The sequence below is a fragment of the Schistosoma haematobium genome, chromosome 4, assembly GCF_000699445.3.
Source record: "Schistosoma haematobium chromosome 4, whole genome shotgun sequence".
Lineage (NCBI taxonomy): Eukaryota > Metazoa > Platyhelminthes > Trematoda > Strigeidida > Schistosomatidae > Schistosoma > Schistosoma haematobium.
In genome coordinates, this window is record NC_067199.1 from 27,614,901 (window position 1) to 27,640,128 (window position 25,228).

General features: G+C 31.6%; 1 protein-coding gene across 2 annotated transcripts in view; it reads right to left on the minus strand.

Moving 5' to 3' along the window:
* Positions 1–7,543: 7,543 nt before the first annotated feature.
* HVCN1_1 (Voltage-gated hydrogen channel 1) overlaps positions 7,544–25,228 on the minus strand; it is a 79,462-nt gene continuing 61,777 nt past the window's right edge. The window contains exons 9-12 of one of the 2 annotated variants that reach the window (XM_035729871.2): positions 23,168–23,343; positions 21,854–22,251; positions 14,438–15,149; positions 7,544–8,689 (exon numbers count right to left, since the gene is read on the minus strand). In XM_035729871.2, coding sequence (XP_035585356.2) covers positions 8,573–8,689; positions 14,438–15,149; positions 21,854–22,251; positions 23,168–23,343 — 1,403 coding nt within the window. In that variant the 3' untranslated portion in view covers positions 7,544–8,572. Of the gene's footprint in view, positions 8,742–14,437; positions 15,150–21,853; positions 22,252–23,167; positions 23,344–25,228 lie in introns of both variants that reach the window. The other variant, XM_051216120.1, reaches the window with a different exon arrangement.

The following is a 25,228-nucleotide window of genomic DNA, read 5'->3' on the forward strand; positions in this document are numbered from 1 at the left end:
ATTATTATCAAAAATCCTGACTTTCATTTTACTTCCTGACACTTGGTTACCTAAGTGCAAGGTTGTCTCGTTTATGTAACCATTATTCATGACTTAAGGTGAATGAGTTGCTCTTTAATTTTAGCAGTGGTGAAGTGCCACTGGTAAATGTGTCTAAAAAATTGTTACAAGAACCCACATCCAGCTACCGAGTTTCATCAACATTTAATCTCGTCCACTTAATTTTTGTTACCACTGATCCATGTAAACTACAGTACCATATACACACCGATTGCATCGTAAGTTGCATTTCACTGTAACTTCAAGTTTAAGCTTATGTAGTTACACTTCAAATATTTGTACGTTGTCAATGGAAATTATTTCGATATAGGTGATTGAGATCAGTCGTTCTAACTTTTCCTCTAGATAGCCAATATTTTCAGTAACATTAGATTCAGTATGACAGGTGTTATCAGATAAAATTACGTTTTGGTACACAGTTATTATCCATCGTGAAGAATAATACTAAATTTATTGTTGATTGGTCATACATGCATGAGCATTGCAATTATACATAAGGGCATAGAAGCAGATTTAGATGGGATGGTGGAGAGGAAATTCCAAAAACACCAGAGAAGTTTTAGAAGCATGGCACTCAGGTCAATCAGCAATCAAGAAGCACATTGAAATCGATCCAATTTATCAACCAATCAGGAAAATTATGCACAAATATAGGAATAAAAATCAAACCAATAGGAGACATAACCAAAACAAAGTAAACAATGACAAATTTGAGGTCAATAAGAACCAATGAACGTCGAGGTGTACAGAACAATGTGTGAGACGCAAATGGGAAAAATGAACACTTCACTTCTATCTGAAGTTTGTGCCGATGATGTCGTTCAGAAGAACGATGAAAGCTCCACGACCAAACCATCTAGCTCAGAGAACAACACTACATCAAGACTTAAATGGAGCTGGATTTTAGAGTCGTGGGTTTGTATTTGTTCCATGAGAATACATCATTAAAATTAGACCGTCCTGAATGATAAATGTTTACCAAATAACCATAAACGTTATTTAAGAAATAAAAGATGAATATCTGTCTATCGTCAGTTAAAAACCATATTTTATTTTGTAAAAATTTAGAATCCGAGTCTGCAGCCCAACATATCGACATCTTTCTGTTGTTAGGTACCTCGGTTAAATTCACTGTGAAGGAACTCACCTGACAAATACATGAGACTATACTGTTTTATGTTCATATTCTTTATATCAGTAAATTAATCATTTTACTAGGCTTAAAGAAACAGTGACGCGAATGACTGGTAAAATAATAATTGTCTACTGTGAAATGATTGCAAACTCCGAGAATTTCAATGAATTCAGCTGTATCTTTTATGAAGATGTTATTTTGGATATTGTACCTTATGAAACACTTAAATCCAGTAATTTCATTTATAATGTCTATCGGATAGTTTTTGATATGTACGTAAGAACCCTCACGAATCAATAAGCTAATCAAAAGCCGGAATTTCACGTACGAACAGGTTCTGAAATTTGTCCTTTGGATTTCATTCAGTGTTGCTTGTATGATGAGTTCGTAGTTTCATTAGACCACGATTGGTTTCCTCAATGTGAACAAAGGAGCAGTCGTAAAATTAGATAGAAATCGCTGAATGGTTTAGATAAATTTTTGGCTAGATTCCTGAACAGGTACTGGTGACATCATTTGTGTGCCCTATGTTGGGGAATGGGCTTGGTTCTTTGTCGCTTAGAAAGCAATCTTAATCTCGAAATCCTTTTTAGATGCGAAGTTTAATATTCGTAAAATTTCAAGTTATTTCATTTCTAGCTGTTTACGCACTTTGAGTAATCTCTTAAAACTAAATGACAATGTATTTGAAGACTGGAATGCCTTTTAACCATCAGACCTCTTTAATACTGGTGAATCACACTTGAAGTCTTTTCAATTTAATCTCACACCTATGTATAATATGATACTAATATTCGAATCGACTTTGATACATTCTGGGACCCAAGGTCATTTTGAGCAGTGTCTATCCATTTTTGCCTTGATATACAAGCTAATATGACGAAATGTCTCGGTTTTTTCTTCTTACATTATCAAATGAGCTAGCTATGAGAGATGAGAAGTCAGTTAAGCTGTTCACGTACGTAGCATTCAGTGTTTGTTTTGTAATATTTGATTTAAAAAAACATTTTGAAATAGGAAGTATACACTTTTGGGACGTTTGCTTATTCTCTTAGCGTGAATAAGAATTTCCTGCTTTACATCTCCGTGGTAGTACTTGTAACTACGTTAGTACGAAGTGCAGACATATTGATTTATTCAATAAAAGTTTCTTCGAATTTAACTGACATATTTACTTTACATGTATACGTGTTTTCACCTTACGAATGGGAAGTTACTGCAAATACTGATGTAGACCTCGAACAATTTTCCAGGGAGTCAGAGAATATTTATAACAATTTACCATACGGGGAATGATTCTTACCCGGCTTTTGAGAAAAATAGTGTTTATCATATTTCTGTCTAATTTAGTAATCTCTGATCATATAAATTTAATTTCACTTGCTTGAAAAGTTTGACCACTAAAACAATCTGTGCCTTTCCTTATGAATCAATACGATTAATCCAGCCAATATCAACTCTTAGAATTAAAATTTTATCATGTAAAATTATGGAAATCATCCTATGAGAGTAATTAAATATACTTTTTTATTCTAGCTCTGAATAAATTAACAATTCACTTTCAAAATGGGGCTTTGTGGAGATTAGTTATTTTAATCGTTGAGTTCATGAATCCATCTAAGCTAGAACACCATCGAAAACATGAAGGACGTTCGTTTCATCTTAGTGTGGAACACCTCAGCAGTTCTCATCCATCATGAGCTCATTAGTGTCTAGCTTTGAAAGGTGATTCTCGAAGTTCTAGTGAGAAGTCGTGACCAGTGTAGTTGAATCTGTGTAGGGTTTGAGATAGTTACCCATCGAGGACAATGGAATATGGTCGCGTAATATCGTGAATTAGTTGAAGTTAGACATTAACAGTGTTGGATGCCGTCTCAGTGGTCTAGATGTTGAGCGTTCTCTCGTGAGCCCGAAGGTCTTGGATTCGATTCCCGTGTATGGGATCGTGGATGAGTATTTCAGGAGAGTCCTATACTAGGACGAAACGACCGTCCAGTACCTTCAGGTTTCCAATGGTGGTCTAGCTAAGATCGATTCATGAATTGAACTATTAAAATTTCTATTTACTAATGTATCGCCCACCAACACTCATCTATAATCTCACTTTCTGTTTAGACAGACAGCGGTTATTTCATGATAATATTTAAAAATAAGATTCCTGTTGCTTTTTGCCACTTTTATAGAGTCGTCGGTTTTAAGCAATAATGCTTCAACAAAATCAATATGTTCTTATCGACCTACTAGTGTTTTTCATATGCCTACTATCTTACGTCACGAAAGCCCAATTTGGTTTGAATAACTATAAAATATTCGGGGATAATCTGAGGGCGTATTTTTTTGTAACAATTTTCCAAGGAGTTTAGTTGCGTAAAATGTTCATCTGTCAAAATGAAAATATTCTTAAAGAAAAAGTAAATACATTATCCCCAAAAATTAATATTCTTTAAGTGTATTGATTTAAAACGGTATAGAAATAATCCCACTATGGATATGAAACTTATAAAATCTTGACACTTGTATTATTATGCCATATGTTTCGAACAGTTTGTTCAACTGAATTAATATTTTCAAGTTGATTTTTTGTTAAGGGCGTGAAATTAATTTCCTGCACTTCGGGATGACGTCAAAGAAGATTTAAATCCTATCCCCTTTAGAAATCCAAATCGATATTCTTTTCAGTCACTTATAGTCACAAACAGCCTAATTTTGCAATAAATAGCAGGGTTAAAAGCAAAAGTTAACATAATTTAAAGTTCAAACAAAACATCAAAAGAACAAGATCCACGAACGACTATATACGTGAAGAATATCCTGTGTCCAGTCACAAATAATAATAATTATACAGATAAAACTATCAAGTGATTTTGTAAATAGATGATATAATTACGATAAAATTAATTCAACGAGTGAATGTATGTTAAGTGCTAAAGCTTTATCTACCAGGTGAATTTATTTCAAAACAGATTTAACTAAATCCGTGATGAAACTACTGACTATTTTGTTTTTGCTTGTATAGTGAGATCATGTGTACTACAAGAAAGCTCTTTTTAATTATCACCTGAACCTCCCCCATATATAATTATGAGTCAGTGAATACTGTCTTTTTTTGTGGTTTGAACTTTAGTTTTCTGTTTCTTTTCGAACTTTCATCTCAACTACAAATTAGTAGCATTCGTTTCAGTCAGGGGTTCACTGACGGAAGGAATTATTTAGAATAGTATATTTCATTTTGATACCTTTTGATACTTCTGAGTATAGTTCCAGAATATGCACAAAACTGAGTAGAGGAAAACTTTTTAATGAAGATGATAATTTTTGTGTTCATATATCTGACCAAATTACGTCAAATAAGTTAACTTTACCTGAGTGCCAAAGTAAAGTATCGAAAAGTTGATATTTAGTACTTCTGAATTCATCTAGGACCACACAGATGTTTGTATATTATTTTGCACGAAGTTGACAGAATTCTGTTCTAATGCTGATGTAATTTCTAATTTCAAAACAGGAAGATATTACAGACTGTAAGAAAGTTTGACATAGGTAACAGATCATTTGACGAAACGGCAAACCGGTATTTATACGGGAGGCTAAAACGATGCTTTAGGAAAATTTGGTTATAACAAGCCAGTGAATTACAAAAAATACTGGTCGATGTAGAACCTTGCAGATATTCTGTATGGCGTTTACATGAAGCAAGACTATTACCTATCCTACTGTACACTATTTCCGTGAATTTAACTTATTTTAGTGATTTATGCTTCACAATTGCCATTTTCTAGACTATCGCTTAACTATGCTTTTATTCAAAATAATTCACTAGATCCATAGAGAAAGGAAATCTATTCTGTTTCATAAAAGAAGTTTGATGGTTTACATTACTTCGTATTATATTTCCTCTGAAGGGGATTTGTGGAGATTTTAATAATTTTATTAATTGAAATCATGAGTCAACCAAAGCTAGACCACCATGGAAAACATGGAAGCACTGGACGGTCGTTTCGTCCTAGTATGGGACTCCTCAGAAGTGCGCATCCACCATCCCGCCCCCCCACGAGATTCGAACTCAGGACCTATCAGTCTCGCCGTGACCAGTGGGATTCAACCAGTTCTTTTGCGAGATATCGACTCACTGAAGGCAATGGTGTACGGAGGCGCAATTTCGTGGATTGGTTGAAGTTAGACATTAACACCGTCGGATGCCGGCCTAGTGGTCTAGTTGTTAAGCGCTCGCGTGCGAGATTGATAGGTCCTGGGTTGGAATCTCGCGGTGTGCGGGATCGTGTGTGCGCACTGCTGATGAGTCCGATACTAGAACGGAAAAACTGTCCAGTGCTCCCAGGTTTTCCGTGGTGGTCTAGCTTCAATTGACTCATGATTTCAACTACTGGAATATATTTCCTCTTTATTGTTCAACTTTTTAAACCGATATTTGAAGGCTATAACACAGCTAAATGTTGGTATGCTGAAAATAAACGAAAAATTAATAACATTTATAGAAACGAATATTTTAGTCTACAGCGTTAATTAAATGTATATCAAAGAGAATAATTTACTTTCATTCAGTATAAACACACCTTAGTTTTAAATATAAGGAACAAATGTTTTTTTAATATACTTTTTTATTAACCAAACATACTGGATACGAGAAACAAGGTCAAGGTAATTTCAGTGAACTAAAAGCACTTGTCATGTGAAATTAAATATAATGGATTGATTAACCTTAAGCATAATCTGTAAATCAATACCGAATGTATAATTATATTTGTTAACTGATTTAGTTATGCTACGTCACGGTGAATGTGGAAATATAATGATCAAAATCACTAACACCAATGAAATTTTTTTATGAAATTTCTTTAGACATCGATATGTAGACAGTTAAGCCTGGGTTGGGATAATAGTTATATATATAACTCGTGTAAAATTATCTGAATAATAAATGGGCTACGTTTGTGCTAAAATCCATGTAGGAATGTCTCATTAATAAATAAAAGTTTGAATCATGTTATAGAATTTGTAGTGAATTAAAAGCATCAAGTAAATGAAATAATTTTAGCTTAGCTCCAATAACTTTGACAGGATTGACAAACTTAATTAAATGGACTATCGATCAGAATATCTGACAGTTATGGGAGAGAAACTAAAGATTAAAGATACGATTATTTAGAGTCAGTAGTTATAGTGTGATTATAGATGCAGGAATATGAGTCATAAAAATGTACCCAGAAGATACAATGAAAGAGGAACTTTGTCCACTGAAAGCTAATTTTGTGTGCAAATGACCAATCTTTACGTTTTATGAAGATAAAGATCCAGCAAATCAGGTGTCACTTAAACAGCATCAATATAACGTAGACAAAAACGTATATGAACTTGGAATACTTGGTTGATCTAAGCAAACGCTTGATAATTCACTGAGATAAGCGATCTATACGTTCGCATCTCAAGTAACGTTCACAATCCATTCACAAGCGTACTTCAACATAAAAAAATGAATTTATTCATCTGTTCACTGTAAAGAGACTAGTCTACTTTGTTTATAGAGGCCAGGTATATATTCCATTCATTTTGAGAACGTTTCCCGATTTTTTCAAGAAGATTTGACAGTATGGCTCAGCAAGTAAAAACCGAAGACTATAAAGTCACACAGAAATGTTACCATTTAGAGTTCTTGAGTTCAGTTTGTTATATCACTATTTCCATGTAACACACTTAAACTATGTACTTATTTTCCAAAACATTCATTTACTCGAAAAATCGCACTAGATTACCTTACTGCATGATTTTAGAAATTGACAACTGGACTTATCATTCCCTGGTCAGCTTATTTTCCGAGAAACATTGTTTGCAATCCGCTAATTTGACACTTACAATTACGTGCTACTATGGTGCGTGCTACTTATATTGATATAAGTAGTATATGACGCGAATCAGGAACGTAATGTCTGGCAGCAGAAGATGGAGGAAAGATCGAGAAAGAAAGAGTGGGAATAGAATGCAATTCGTATGAAAATGCAGGGACAATGAAATCTGAGGCATTTTGAGACAATTGGTGGACATTTGCTTATATGTGTTGTTCTAATTTTCACAATGGGAATCTTTAATATTTTGCAAATTAACAATTTAATATATGGTTCTCAGATTTTATTGAGATACTCTGTAATTTTGTGCTAAATACATTCGGTTGTCCCCACCCGTGTTTTGTTCACTACACTACTAAAGAAGTTTCATATGAAACTAATTATTTCATAATAAAGCTATCACAGCTTCTGAAAATCAAATGATGAATTTTATCTGCGAATAGACATTGTACTACTTAATAAGTTTTAAGTACTATAATTCTATATTTAAATCATTTCATTGGTAAAACATTTCAAAAAGTGGGAAATACAAGTCAGTTTATTCATACGGTTAATAATTTATTTATTAGTGGAAAATGATTTGTTCATTTCATTAGCAAAATGGGAATATTGTTTCTTTACAATAAAAATTTTCATAAAAAAACAGGAGAAAAAAGTGGCTGAGTGATCAAATAGATCGATGTATTCTAGAATTTTCTGAATGATGAGCAACATTTATAGGGAGAAGTTCACTTTCCTCATTTTTCGATCTGGTACCACCATGTTGACAAATGGAATTCCCTCTTGAAGATAGATTCTGAATTTCACTCTTCGAATTCTCGTTTAAATAAGGCGTCATGAGTATGTTTATAATTAAGGTTGAGGGAAGAAAAATAGAATTTCTATCTATTCACAGCCAACAGAATAAAATGTAATTGTTTGCTTTGATCCATATAATGATTAAATACCAATATTCACAAATATACAAGTCTAGACTACATTGTGTTTCACATTTTCCCTTAATTACTCTCTTCTGGATGTATTCCACTTGTCAAACATTCCTGTTTATGATTTTGTGTTTCAATTCTTTCACATTCCTCCAGAATGATTGTAGTTAATTAAAAAAGTATACGATATCTATCCATTAAAAAATTGTTCGAACATTAGCATGAAGTGTAATGTTGTTATCAGCAGTTGTTCTATTAGAATATTAAAGACATCACTTACATTTGTAAAATCTTTAGTATTCAGTACATGTTTCCTTCAAACATCCCATCTATGTATTTCTGTGAATTTACAATGATGTGTCAGTAATATAGTACAACTGAATAAATTGTAAACAAGAAACACAGTCGATGTAAGTACTAGAAAAAAGTTACGTTTAGTATCATACTTCTTGAGAAAAAACAACACAGTCGCACTAAAATACAAGTAAAATAAACAAAGAAAATAGGGAAACCAATAAAATGATTCAATAAGTTTATTTTTCTAATGTATTGAATCCATTGCAATTTGAAGAGAAAATAAAAAGGTAAAATTATGAATTTGTCGACTGGGGTTTTAATGATAATGCCTTTGACATTCTGTTCGATGCTTTATCACGAGAAAATACCTGCTTTATTTTCATTGTTCGAGATTTTTCTTTTGGCGGAGACTGAACATTTTAAGAGTAGAAGATGAAAAAAAGGATACCCATTAAAGGCTATCTGGAATTGTACAAATAACAGTAAACAGTAACAATGTCCAAATCAAATTAGTTCTAAATATCACCACAAATAATTTGAACATTTTTTCATATTTACAGACCATCTTTAAGAAAGATATGTGGCATATAATCCCACATTAGTAAGATTCAATTCTTTGCTTAAAAGTGGTGTCATATATAGATAAAATAGTAAACTATTGATAAGATTGTTCACATGGCACGTATTGTTCTCGATAGTAAAGTAATATACATCATCCCTTTTAAAATATAATCCTTAGTGCAAGTAGCAGTAGCATTAGTAGTTCTCGAGATGTGGGGTATTGATTACAGCATTCCATTAGCAATCGTTTTGTTTATACTCACTTCCATCTTTTTAAATTTAACTAGTCACATAACATTATTGATTGCAAAAGATGTGTAACTCAGTGTCAATTAAAGATATCTGTACATGACAACCGAATTCCTTTTTTCATTCGATTTATACTAGATATGATAATTGTAATTATATTAAATCTTTTCATTTGAGATTCATAAAGAAACAAATTAAAGTAAACACATCAAAAATTTTGTCAACTAAATGAATGCAAACGTTTTTTAGACAGGTAAATCAAAAATTCAGTCTAGCGTTCACTATTGTAAACGAATTACATGTTTGTCGTTTGTCCCTTTGATTCTTGAGTGACTATTTTTATGTTATACATAGTTTATATTCACACTACAATGCTATAGATCAATTAAATAATAGTAGGTTTTGGGCCAGTCACAATAAGTTTATAGTTCATATTCTACTGAAGCATAAATTTCTATCAATCGATTGGGGATTACCAACATGTACACAGCTATAAATCACAAAGGTCTATGATCAAAGTAACAAATAAGATTATGTTTTAATTCTTAGTGTACGGAACAATATTTCCAAGAACTGAAAATGTTAATAAAAATATAATTACAAATATGTCCCATTTGTGTTTAGTAAACGTTTAGGGGAATCTACATTTAGCTCATTAAACTGTGTTATTAAAATTTTCAACTAGTCTTCTAATTTAGCTAGGTATCTTTTTGAAGTTTGCAATAGGCCACTCTGTAGTGTTAGCATTTTAGGATGACTGCTAAAGCTACTACATACAACTTAAAAAAGTCATTATTAAGTTGAAGTTGAAATTAATGGAATCCAAAATTATCCAATGTATTTTAAGAAATGATTAATCTTTATAACTGTCTATTAAGCACTTCTAAATTAGGCTTTGCAAGTTACGTATAACGTTTTACCCAAGGTTTATTAAAGGAATGAAAACGTGGAGGTAGTCTATTTATACAAGAGAAAAAATTGCTTCGACGTTTTCGATGTATGTATAAATTAATATGTAGGACACGCCAGTAAATTTATGTGTTCAGTTGTGAATGTAATTAATATGCAATCAAATATACATAACTCCACCATTAACATTTCTACGGTTACTGCCGGTCTCAATCCCGAGTAAATGGTAAGGGTTGGGCATGGGGTCAGCAACTAAATCCCGTAGAAATCAACCTTTCCCAAAAACGTTAACCAAAACAAACTGTCTAAACCATTTGAGCTCTTCCCTTCGAGTTGAACTATTTTCATTCAGCAGAATTATGACGCCTCATCGTGAAAGCCAAGATTCTTTGGAAGTCACGAGGCCGATGCCATCTCTAACAACCACAGCAATAATTAATGTAGGTACATGGAATATTCGGAAAATGTGGGAGACCGAGATGACCAACCAAACAGTTACGGAAATGACGAGATGCAACTTGGTGGTGCTCCAAACCAGTGAAAAACAGAGTCAAGCTGAACAGAAAAGATTAGCTCCGGTAGTGGTGTTGTTGTACTCTGATGATGAGAAAAATTATGCTACGAACACAAAGAGATCTGAATTGATGCTGTCCAAAGGAGCACAAAACACTTATAGGATGAGAATCTGATGGATTCAGAATCATTAAAGCAATGAAGGAAAGAATCATAATGAATGTTATCCAATGTTATGCACCCACCAATGGTAGCAACGACGACGATAAAGGTCAGCTTTATGAGAGGTTGAGATCCATCTTAGAGCAGTGCCTAGGAAAGAACCTGATTATCTTGATGGGAGACCTAAACGTCGAAATCGGAATGGACAACACATGGAGAGAGGAACGAGAATGGCAAGAGATTTTCAAATTTATGTACCTGTCACAAAATGGTTATAGGCGGTACCGCATTTTCTCACAAACGCATGCACAAAGCTACTTGGGTTTCACTGGACCAAATTACACAGAACCAGATTAATCATATTTGCATCATTAAAAAATTCACAAGGCCAATGGAGGACATGAGAACCAAGAGAGGAGCTGATATAGCTTCAGATCATCACCTGATGGTTGTCAAGATGAAACTGAAACCAAAGAAACACTGGACAACTTGACAAACAGCATTACATAGGTTTGATACATTCTTCCTTCCAGATACTAACAAACTCAACGAATTCAAGACAACTCTCAACAACAGATTCTAAGCTCTACAAGATCGACTGAAAAGGGATCAACTAAGCATTAACGTGAACGTGTCAGGAGGTGCTGGGCCGCAACAAACACCATCATAAGGAATGAATTGCTATCGAAACCATGGACAGGATTCAAGAAGGAAAGAGCAAGACGACAGTAATCAACAACAGCCGAACAAGAACAGAGAAACTCAAGTAGGCATCAACATATACAAGGGAAAAGCAAGATCTTCAAATACAACACGGAGAACACCAACTCAATGAAACTTGGTGGAGATGCTTTGGAAGAGGTGAAAAATTTCATATACCTGGACAGCACCATAATCGATGTGCAAGCAGGATCTGATGCATACGTAAAAGCGATGATTGGCAACGCAAGGGCCGCATTCCGACAATTGAAGAATATATGGAACTCGAAACAACTGTCTGTAAGGCAATATCAAAGTCAAAATCTTCAATAAGTACATCAAGACGGCTCTACTGTACGGAGCTAAAACTTGAAAAACTACCACGACCACCATCAAAAATGCACAAATACCTTCAAAATCGTTTACACAAGATACTAAATGTCCGTTGATCAGATATCGTTAGCGACAGCCTACTGTGGGAGAGAACAAACCAGATAACTTGGAATTCTGGAGGGAAGTGGAAAAGAGGAAGACAAAAGAACACACTGCGCCGAGAATTGGAAGCAGATATGAAAAGGATGAATAGCGATTGGAAGGGATTGCCCAGAATAGAGTTGGATGGCGAATGTTGGCGGGCCACGCTCCTCCATGAAAGGTAACAGGCGTAAGTAATTATATGTAATTTGGATAGTTGGAAATTTTCATGGAAATTCCGTTGCAAATTTGGTATAACTTTAGAAAAATATAACATGACCGATATTGTAAATGCTTAGAATGTGTTTCTTGAGAAAGATGTTTTTATCCGTAAATCATTTGGACACCAAGTGTTCATGTATAAGTAATTATGTTTTATAATTATAAATGAATGAAACAAATAATTTAAAGTATGTGAATTAGTTGAGAATTATTATAATAACAAGTACATAACATGTAGATGACTGGAATGTTTAAAAAAAGTATTCGAGTATGATGGTGTTGTTATTCAGTACAAATCTATTTTAATAAAATATGTTTTCAATTAGTAAAGTTTATCCAATACTTGAAGGAAACTTATGTCAATTTTCTTCTGAAAAAAAAGATGTAACTTAAGATGTTTTGGAAATTAATTCTTTTCCATTTTCAGTTGTCATTTAGAGCGATGTTATTATTGTACATTCGATATGTTGATTCGAATTAAAATGATTTATTGTAATCGGTAAGTCATATATTAAATAACTTATTAGCAAAATTTCTAACTAGAGTACGAAGTAATAAGATTTTGAATTTTGATAAAGCATCCAATACACAGAGTTTGTAGATTCATAATGTTATTTGTTTAAAATAAGCAAAAGATGTTAGCTCTGTATTTTACGTCCATTATCCTCTATTTATTAACAATAAAATCTAATTTCAATGGTTGAGATCATGAGTCAATTGAAGCTAGACAACCATGGAAAACCTGAAAGCACTGAACGGACGGTTCGTCTTATTGTGGGACTCCTCGGCAGTGCGCATCCACGACCTCGCCTCAGGAGGTTTAAACACAGAATCTATCAGTCTCGCTTGAGAGTGCTGAACCACTAGAACACTGATCCGGCATCCAATGGTGTTAATGTCTAACTTCGATCAATCCACAAAATTGAGCGTCACATCCACCAATGTCTTCAGTGAGTTGATTTCTCACCACAGACCTGGCTGAACTCTATTTAACTTAATCTTGTGCTTTAAACGATTTCACTATTTTATTGGTAAAGATATAAATCTTACCGTCGTTAATGTATGAGACTACAATCAAATTCTGCTTAACCATTCTTGTCACTTAATCTTAATATCGAGACGGTCCACCCATGATGCACGTATATCAAAAGAAACTGATCAATTTTAGTCATGGGTTCGTGACTCTATGTGAACATCAACACTGGGGTGTATGTACATCCAGCTAATGAGTTCCAAATGGGACGAAACGCGTGTCTTAAATTTCACTACCAAACTGTGCTTATAAACTTTAACGTTCGTTTTCATTAAGGCTTCAGACATTTCTCAAGCTAATGGGTAAAAAGATAATTCAAGGAATAATATGAATAGATTAAATTTAATTGATAGCTTAGATACAAAACAAAAAGCTTACTGAAAAGAAATATTTTTCCACGCGATTAGTGTTTAAAATATTAGTCTTCTTTAGTGTTGATAGATTTCTGCTAATATCATATCTAAAGTAACGTCGCCAAAAACCCGACGTTTATTTAATCAAAAGGCTAAGTGATTAGAGTTTTTTAAAACAATCTTTGTATGGTTATATACTTCGGATCAGACAAAATTTATATGTTTCTAGTTTATATCTACTATGTCCTCTTACGATTATCTACGAAATTCACTGTCGTCTGGTTGAGGTTCATTCTCTGGGTTTCAAAACTCTAGTGTTACGTATAGCGGAGTTGTCTCGCATCAAACTTATTCCGCTTTAAAGCAGGGACTGAATCAGACTGGTTATATCATGATCAAAACCTATAATAGTAATCATGTATTGTGACTTGACAAGTTCGGCTATAAGGATAAAGTAACTTTCAAGGTACAGGCTAGTGATCATGGACAGACTGAATCTGGAAATATCGTTGATTGGATTCCTGCACAGTAGCCTTAAACTATCACATTAACTGAGTAGCTTAAGATTTTTGATTTCGATCCAATGAATGAAGTCAATTTAAATATTTGAGAAGGTTCAATTAAATACGATATAACTATCTAATACTGTGTAGTTGTCAGTGGTGATTTTAAATCAGTCATCGGTAAAGACTTTTTAGACTAAACAAACCTTCATATACGACATCACTAAAGGAGTTATAGAATTATTTTGAAATGCTTCTTAGAATAGTATACTGTTAGCAGCAAAATCCATGAGGGGTTTTTCATCCTACTTGGAAATCATTAGTTGGATGTGTTACCTGTAGTTCCAGACTCTAACAGATTGCTAAAATTTCTATTCCACTGGGTCAAAACCGACGTAAGCTCGTATTTTACACTATTTTCATAAACATCAAATAGAGAGTAGGCCTTTGTGTCTGACATTTCATATATCTATCACCTACCTTTGTTGCAGAATATTTTCTTTTCTTAGTAGATAACTTCGCTTGATTTTCATTTTGACACCATATATAACCTGGTTGAAGTATCCATATTTGTTCATCAGATTCTTTTCTATTAATAGCTAATTCATTATATACATTATGTACACTATTATTTGTATTATGAACAGACTTTATGGATATTTTAGTATTAGTATCATTAATATGATCATTATTAGTAAGTTGACTTGAATGTTTATCATTATTCTGTACAACATTTGATGAAACCAAGTAATCTTTATTTGTATTACTACTAATTTTATTATCTTTCATAAACATAATATCTGTTTGAGAATCCATAAACTCATTTGATTCATTTAAATTACATACTGGTGACAGTTCATCATTTTCTAATATTTCTTGTACCGTTGATGTAGTTTGTGAATGAGGATATGAATTATTGGTTCTTTCAAAATTCTCTTTTCCATGTAATAAATAGTTTCTTCTTTGTTTTTGATCAACTAGTTTATTATGTTCATCTTGTTCATTTATTTCACCTTCTTCTTCTAGGATATTTGTTTTGTGCTTGTTTATATTCAAAGCTTTTTTAAATATATTTGGTAATGTTCTTAAAAAGTGGTGATGACCTTTAGAAGTATTAGCAAAGTAATAATTTGATATGGTTTCATTCAATGTATCATCTGATGTATGCCTTAAAAATATCGACGTTGATGACCTGAAAAGAATTCAAAGTACAAAAGTACTATATAGAGAATAGACAAAAAAGATAATCGATTAAATAAGTTTCATACACATATTTCCCTTTATAATCTTAAAGAGAGCAAGAATAAAGATTGATGCAGAATAATATAAATTCATTTTATTTCGTTAGGTTCTCATCAGCTGCTTATAACTTATAATATTTAAAATCAACGTTACTACAAATATTGACATACTTATAAATACGAAGGTAATTAGGGATGAATATGCGTATCATGATGATGCTAAAACTTTTAAACGAAACCCATCCAAGTATCCAGTTTACTATGTAACATGAAAATAAAAAAACAAGTCCCGTTTTCTTGATGTTGCAATGAAACGAAGGAAGAATGGCACAGTTCAACGTTCAGTTTATAAGAAAGACACATGATTTATCTCACTTTCAATAGCTTTTGTCCAATCAGTTACAAAAAGGCACTTGTTAAAACACTGTTTCACAGAACAGAAAGAATATGTACTGCCAATACACTAGAAGAGAAAGTAATGAATGTTAAAAAATGTTTAGAGAATAATTGGTACCTACTGAAATTTATTGAGAAATATGGAAAACCTGAACACAAAAAAGCCCTAAAAACTCAAGTAAATAAAAATCCTATTTTCATTCAACTTAAATTCAAAGGTGATGATGTCACAGGCTGAATCAATATGGGACTAAAAACTACATTGATAATAACTTATCTTGCAGCTAAACTGACTGTCCTGTCCAAACAACATGTTCTTAAGCACAATCAAAGGTCGATAGATATCCCTTCCACGTTACCACCAAATGTGCATACAAATTTAAATGTATCTGTTAATTCAGTTACGTTGGTAGAATGGAAAAGAGAGCCTACGTCCGATTCAAAGAACATATTGAGAAAAGTTTAAGGTCAAATGAATTAAAAATATTCATCAGTGCCATCTCATGGCATTTCCTTGACACAATACATCAAGTCGATACACTAAAGTCTTTCAGGGTGATTAACAAACAATCAAACTCTAATCTTTTGAAATTTGCCGAAGCGATAGCGATCAAACATCTGAAACCAGATCTACGTATCCAAAAAGAGGCAGTAATTACTCTTTCTTTGTCCTGGTAATACTACACCCCTTCTAATTTAATACGTCATTCACTACTTCACCTCTTTCTGAAGTTTGATTACATCATTGTCATTTTTCTTTGATTTATAACTGACTGACCACAATTCATATTTTTCTTTAATAGTTTTAATCTGTTTTCAGTTGCTTCGTTACACAATCATCTAATGTTTGTTAACTCTATGAGTTCTAATCACTATTTCAATGTTCTGGAACTCTCGCTCTCAAAATTTATTTGTACGAAACAAAATTTTCTATGACATTATTAACTCCATTAAAATCTTCGCTACATAATGATACACATATTCATCTCTAATTACCCTCGTATTTATAAGTATGTCAATATCTGTAATAACGTTGATTTTAAATATTATAGGTTGTAAGAAGCTGATGAGAACCTAACGAAACAAAAAGTAATTTATATTATTCTGCATCAATATTCGTTCTTGTTCTCCTTAAGATTAAATAAATCATTCTTTCGAAATAAATAACGAAAGTTTACAACAAAGTTAGTTACTTTATAGTTCTTACAGTCAAAATTATAAATGAAAAGAAATACGAGAATGTTACTGGCTGACAATCATTACAGAAAAACCTTGACTGATTTTTTTTATATAGAAGTCAGGCTTCAAATTATTTGCAAATAGATAAATGATAACCCATGGTCTTCAAAGGTTTTAAGAAAATGCTTACAATAACTATTGATTTTGTTTCAATGAATTATTATTAGTATGTATTACGGAGCGTAGATTACAAAGAAATTACAATAAGCTGTACGTAGCAGAATTATGGACTTCAAATAGATGAGAAGTCTACTACATACATAAACGTATTTACAACTGAGCATTCAATAAAAATGAACAATCGATGCAAGATCATAGGTGAAATGAGTTAATTCATCAATATAGCAATGAAAATGATAGAGTAGTATTAATAGATGAAGCAAATGAGAATGAATAGTTAATGAATCGGTTGTTCAACGTCGTTTTTTGATACTTTTTTCAATTCACTGCAAATCCTTTACATGTTTTTTTAAATGACAGTGGTAATAAATAAATATACTAGGCTAGTTTACATTTTTAGGGTTCTGTAATTCTGTAGATCAGTCGGCCAATTAAAAAAAATTTGGTGTACAAAAATGAGAAATACTATAAAAGGATGGTGTATATATCATATATATAGTATATGGCACCGATCGGAAGTGAAAATCCTGGCAGCAAAAGGCTAGGAAGATCAAATTGAAGAGAATAAGGATGAAAATAGAAAGGAATTGCGAATAGGAAGAATCATACGGAATACAAAAGACAAATGATAGAAATTTACAAATGAAGTATCCAATGTATAGTTTTGAGATTTTACGAAGACATTCTGTAATTCTATGTTAAAACTTAATCTGTTTTCCTATCTGTATTTCATGCATTACAATATCTGTAGCTAGAGCAAATATTATTTCTCAAATTATTACATGCTTGTATTATATACCAGACATTGTGAACACAATAAAACAACAAATGATCATACAAATGCAATGAACATAAAATTTTTCTATATTTTGATTAATCTATCAACAACTAAATATTAAGAATGAAAATGATGTTATATGAAGTGTGGTTCACCTTACAATTGACTATTAAATAACATTAATGTTTTTCATTCTAAATAAAAAAGAAAATATAGACTAATTGGTGAATAAATTATTTCCTAACTATTCACAAGTGAATAGTTTCCACTCTATTTCAATATTCACGTGATGAAACTATTTAGAGAATTCTACGCTGTTGATTGCTTTCTTGAATTGTTCTAAAATTACTTTTTCATCAGTTATTTTTGATTAGAGATTTATTTTCTATTTTGTTTTTCGTAACTTTCTCTTCTAATGAACACGTAAACATTGATCAGACATTTTTATTATTTCCAGTTTTTTATTTATTTATCATTAAATTTATACCAGTTTATTATGTAATGAAAGAATCATCTTGTCTGTCATATTAAACTAACGAAATATGTAATAAAAGAAAAGTATGTTTTCACAGTTTATCTGAAATTCTTGTTTTTTGTTTTGTGTACCCTTATTTTGCATCATAAAAATGTTGTATAAAGAATAGTTTGTCAATCACTATGAAAACAATATTGTAATTTGATTAGATTAACCCAGTTACTTTGTCGTATCATTTTAGGGGAGTGATATAGTAAAATCAATCGTCATGATCGATATTTGTACACATTTACTGACAATATGTTCTGTTATTCCTGACGCATGTTTAAAAGAGGTATTCAAAGAAAAATCTTTTTATGTTCTACATGAAACAGAAAATTGTAAAAGACTCTAGAATGAATAAGAATTTATTGGCGTATACATTCATAAAGTCATTACTTGGTGAGGTATGCGTGTCAATCAAAAAGTTGTAGAGAGTTATGATGTTCAGTATGATAATTAAGAAATACATATTCTGATGAAACCTATGACGAGTCAAGTGTTGAATGTTGTTAAGTGGTCCATGATACTATACTACAACATAAAAATCAGATATTTCAAGCTTTATGTAGTTACTGTTAAAGCATATGTGAACTGTAATTAGTCAGAATGAGGATTTATGAATTCTGAAGACATATATAAAGGTTATCAAAAATAACTATTTCATTTAGTTTTTGGAAATGACTGTAGACTAAGATATCTTATGAATTTACCTTAATTTTATCTTTCAGTTGGATAATCGTTAATCATCAATAAGTAATTTTAGTTTTGTTTTGGTTTGAATTACTTAATTATAAAAATTATTCACATCAAAGTGAAAATTATAGTCACACTCTTTGACAAATGGAATTTGATTTATTAAAGAAAAGTATTCTTGGCTTTTCTCACACTTGTCATAAATCCTTATCCATTATCATCTTTTACTTATTAAAACATTCATACATTTTTTCATTACTATTTACACTTTTTCATTATCATTTAGTCCACTTTCACCTAGTTTTCAAAAGAAAATGCCTATGTATAATTGCATTTCTTGATTATTTCAAACATCAAAAGTCTGTTATTCAGCGTTTACTAAATAAAAGAATGATTTCCATACTTAGATGAATTTATACTTAAATAAGACAGAACATTGAAATAAGTATAGGCACAGGATGCACATATGCCAACAAGAGACTGATTGATTGCAGTCCTAAACAACAATGGGAAGATACAAGCAAACAATACCAAGTAAATTTGGACTTCACCCCATTGCACAAGCAGGTGGTTATCAGGACTCAGTAGCTAAGTGGACAACGCGATAGCGTTTGAAGCGAACGATACTGGGTTCGAGTTCCAGAGTGAATATCAAATCTGAGATGCAGATACATCTAACTGACGAGTCCCAAATAGGACGGAACGCACATCCTAGATTCCACTGCTATCCATCATCGATCTTGGCTTATAAAGCTTGTAACTTAAGGCAATATCAAATGCACAAATGTCAACAAGAGACTGATCAATTACTGTCCTATACAACAACGGGAAGGTACAAATAAACATTACCAAGTGAATTTAAGTACAACTTTCGTCTAAAATTTCGTTTCTCTTTTTAATCTGAAATGAAGAATATCGGTTTTTGATTGATTTAACATTGTAGATATTCAAGAATATATTTTAGTTATAGCCAAACGGTTAAATACAACTAGCATAGAGCTTCGAGTTTATCTTAGAGTACAACAACACTGATTTAGAAGTATATTTAAGAATTGAAAAAATTAATGTTCAACTTGTATTTTAAGATGTGACATTTAGTTTGATCAAACTATTTAAAATAGGTCGTAGGCAAAATTTGTAACTAATATTCTGATTATAGTAGCTAAAAACATTTCAAACTAATTCAACTATCTATCCATTAATTAGAAAGAATGACCTACTTCTGACCAGATTAGCCAAAAGTCGACTTGTTTATATTTACAATAATTCACTATAAGTTATCTAATTCTTGAAATTTCTATCATATGTGTTGGCCTGAAGTTAAAAATTCTGCTTCATTTTATCTCTGATGTTGTTAAAAATTATGGTAACGAAATGGATACAACTCAAACTCACAAAATAAGTATTTATGTTAATTAGATGCAACTTCATGCGTTAAAAAGACAAGCAATTAAGAGTAGGTTAATTAACCTTACTACTCATTTCTTAATATACGAGTTCTCTTATAGATATCATCCTGTCATTATTTTAAAATTTTATGACTTTTACTTCAAGAAGATGGAAATTCGTCAATTTTTAACCATAAAATATCAAGTTTCATTTAAAAGAAATGAAATTTTGTAATTAATTATAGAGCAAATTTTACTTATATTTTCAAGTAGACTTGTTTTTATAACTTTTCAAAATGGGTAATGGGTTTAACAATGACTCAATTCACGATCTAAACAGAATACCCTATACATAAAGTCAGGAATATTCTAACTATTTAGTAAATATATTAGCATATGTAATTACATCCTTTATTTAGAATTAAATTCGGTTAAAATGTTTCAAAATATTGGAAAAAAACAGTTGGATTTATACATTAAGTGAAGTATAAAACGATGAATACGTGGATTGATTTAGAATACATAACCAACTGAACATCCAGTTCATTCCCTAATGTTTATTGACAAATCCATATTGCATATTCCCTTATTATTTTATTCAAGTGTAAAAAGTATTGTTGTTGAATTTAATCGATTTTATCAACGCTGAGATTCAGTTACATCCGGCTGACGAGTCCCAAACAGAACAAAATGAGCGTTCTGAATTTCACTGCTAGCCACTATCCATCTTTGCTTATAAAGCGTGTGACTTAAGGCAATATTGAGGTAATACTCACAGAAAAATAAACTGTAAACTAATACATAATTTCAGGTTACTAAACATTTATTCAGATACATTTTGTGATTTCATTAAGACAAAAGATACTGTTTTCTTAGTGTTAATTTGTATAGCTTAAAAGTCATCAGTTTCATAGAGTATTGATTGTAGTTAGCAAATGTATTCTTGAATAGGCTAAACGATTATAACAGTTCATTGTTTTTTATAGCTTGTAAAAGATTCTACAGTTTTGCTACAATCACTTGTTAAAAATACGGAGTTTTTTCTAACATTTTAAATGGGTAACCTAGTAGATAATTTCTAGGGTAAGATTTATTTACAGTAATTATATGTGATTGTGCATAAATGAGAATGATTTTTAAGCCATTTGTCATAAACTGAGATCTAACGATGAACTCATATCAAGAAACAAAATCTAGCACTTTTATAAATGTGCTGCTTAATGCAAAAACCAGAGAATGGTATAGAAAAAAAGTGATCACAGTTTATTACTACTGTAGGTTCGGATTTGATAGAACATTATGCAATCGACTATTATCTCACCTAAGTGTTCGGTGTTATGATTCACTATTGTTTAAAAGTAACTTTATTTAATGTCATGAAATGTCATACATATTGGAAGAAGTGGAACAAAATTTCAATACCTGCTGGATTTCAAGTAATCCTTAGTATTTTTTTTAACTGTACTGTTTAAAGAATACACACACTTTACCAATGTATAAAAGTTTAATGTATTTTTCACTTACTTCTCTGCTTTCTCACACAGAATGTCTGCATCATTGAGATACTTCATTGTTTGAAGACCTTTGGTTAATTTTGTCGTAGACTCACTTTGTAATAATAATGACTGAAATTGTTTTTCTTGAAGTGAACTCCAGTGTTCTTGTGGATTCAAGCTGAATGCACGTGGTCTTTTAAAAAGTTTGTCAAAGTCTGAATTATCTTCATCTGTAGCCTGTATGATGCTAGGAGGTTTTATTTCATCAGAAATATGGTCGCGATCGCCATAAGAATAGTTTGTACTTTTTTCATAATTGTTACACATTTGTTGGTTGTGCAAACGTTTATTTCCAGGAAGTTGAATATGTACTAACCTTGGTACCGATTGACGTTGATATTTAGATAATACATTTAGAGATCCTGACTGCAGAAATCATAATAGTATATGAAGAAAGCATTTAAAAAAAACTCAACAAACATCTTGAATTTGATTGTATCGTAATGTCTTTATAATGATGGTCTAACAGTTGAGATTAACTTAATTAAATTGTCGTTTAATTACTCAAACTACTTTATTTTCTTATTTCAATTGAATGCGATCGTTTCAATCAGCACTCACTTTTAAAAAACCCTGGATAAAATAATGAAGGTAACTGTCTACCTGGTTAATAGTGAGGAAATTATGAAACAGTCAAATTCTTCCTCTTTGAGATCAGACTGAGATAATGGTTACTTTCAAACTAGTCCATGGAACTCAATACTATAATAGATTATGATATTTCAGAATTACACAATAGTTAGTAGTAGGTGAAAGATGACAAACAAACTATTCTCTGATAACAAAAAAGAATGAAGAGTATAATACAGCTTAGATCTACTACAGTATAAACCTGATTGTTATGTTATACTCTAATTACTGAATTTATGTGAAAATATGTCAGATAGCATTATCAAGAGTAACAAAATATCATGTATATCATTTAAATGCTTAATGTTATGTCATGTTCACAAACGTATTTTTTTCAGGTTACTTTCACCCCCTTTAGAATTTGGTATCTATATTTTAGTATTGCTCATATACTTTATATGGGGCCAATTATAATATCCATAGTTATGAGTATTAACAACTTCTTTAAATTGAAATGAACTTTTATCAGGTAATAAAACGAATTAATCAATTGTCAAGGAAACTAAATAATACAATTCAGTGTATGGTAATGCAATCAATTAAATTAAATTCATCCACTAATAAGTAGTAAGTCTATTATTTAAAAAAATATACAATATACAGAAATATTATATTATAAAATTAATTAAAAGATTTAAACTAATGAATTTACCTGTTGTAATGTTGATTGTGTAAAATTTTGTGTACTAGAAAATTTACTATTACCATACTTTGATATAACATCTTGAACATGTGAAGGTGCACCAACAAGACCACCCATAAAACCTGTAGTTAATGCTGCAATAGATTTTAAGGCATTGTTTGTTTGTTCTTTTGTACATTTTTTATCTATAAATTAATTAAAATAGTAATTATAAAGGAAAAATATTTTTTCCAAAATAAAAGTATATCTGCTTATATAATAACTAGATGATTAGGAGAGAGAGGGAAAAATTGTTTAAATGAACTTATTTCAATAATATCTGCTCTTAGATGAAAGGTAAACTACTTTTGCTTATTATATAATCTACAATAACTCTTTAATTTTAAAGGCGAACAGAAACGATATCAGATTCAATAAAACACTTTTAAATGTACTAGATTAAATGTATTCATTTGTCATTTCTGTACGGTTATTGAACCTTCAATTGTATATGACGTAATTGTAATATACTTACCAAACAATTATCGTTAATAGATAAGAGTTAAACGATATCACAGAAAGTAAATTAGTAAGTTGTTGTTGTTATAAAGAAAGAAATTGTTAATTAACCAGTAGAAATTTTATTTTGATCTCTTGATTTCATTTTTCTATTATTACAATGGTGACTTTAATAAAGGTCTCACATCTTGTTAAATTAGGTATAAACCAATTCTGTGTAATACGCAGAATAAAATAACGCAAATTCAATTATCATATATAATAGGTTTTAATTAAAATCGAATTCTTTTAATCGATAGAAAATGAGATCACAAACTGAACTTGGATATTGTTTTATAGATTTAAATTTAGCATAATTTATTCTGTGTGTTACAGGATGTTAAGATAGTGGAAAAGATTTATAGCTCAGGTTAATAATTTTGATGGAATTATGTTCTCTAAGCTCCATAATCAAACCATTCAGCTGTGAGAACAAAACTCCGTCAATATGACACAGGATGTATTATTTTGTTTAAAAAGTGATATTTTATCAACAGCGACAAAACAGGATATCTGATGAAATTATTTTATATAGTCTAAACGTCTTAATACTAAACGTTATTAATGCTCAATTTTGTGAAGAAACAATCGTTGAGAAATACGTTTATTGAAATGTAAGAATCCATTTTAGAAAATGACATGGATTTAAGCCACGTTGTTTGGATAATCTGTATTTAATTAATTATATCCGTTTCGTATTATCTGTACATAATTTATGTACGATTTTGTACTATTTATGTATGTATTTACTTGGAGAATTTTGAGGAAAGCTTTTGAAGAAATGTATATAGGAGTCCCATACTAGGACGAAGTGGCCGTTCAGTGCTTCCAGGTTTTCCATGGTGGTCTAGCTTCAAATGGCTCATGATTTCAACTACTGAAATTACTAAAATCTCCACAAAACCCCTCCTGATAATAATCGTCTACTCACTAGTAACTGACTTCAAAAGGCATTTTCTGTAGTTCAAGTGAGAAGCCATGACTGGTGGAGTTCAACCAGGTCTGTTGTGAGATATCAACTCACTGAAGACACTGGTGAACAGTGGAGCAGCTTCGTGGATTGGTTGAAGTTAGACATTGACACCGTTGGATGCCGGCCGGATCAGTAATCTAATGGTTAAGCGCTCGCACGCGAGACTGGTAGATCCTGGGTTTGAATCTCACGAGGCAGGGTCGTGTATGCGCACTGCTGAGAAGTCCAATACTAGGATGCAACAGCCGTCCAGTGCATCCATGTTTTCCATGGTGGTCTAGCTCCAAATGACTCATGATGTCAACTATTGAAATACATAACCTCCAAAAAATGCAAGCAACGAAAGATCAGTACATCATTTAAATAATGAAGATGGTCATAATAAAATTAACAATAATATTAAGTAGATAAGATTATTTAGTATAGAATTTTTTCAAGATAAAATCTATGATCTTTTTGGAGCTCTTAACTTTTGTATATTTTAATAACTTTATCTATTGTCTATATTTTACAACCTTTGTTATAGCTGAAACCTAATAAAAACTTGTTGTTAGTAGTAT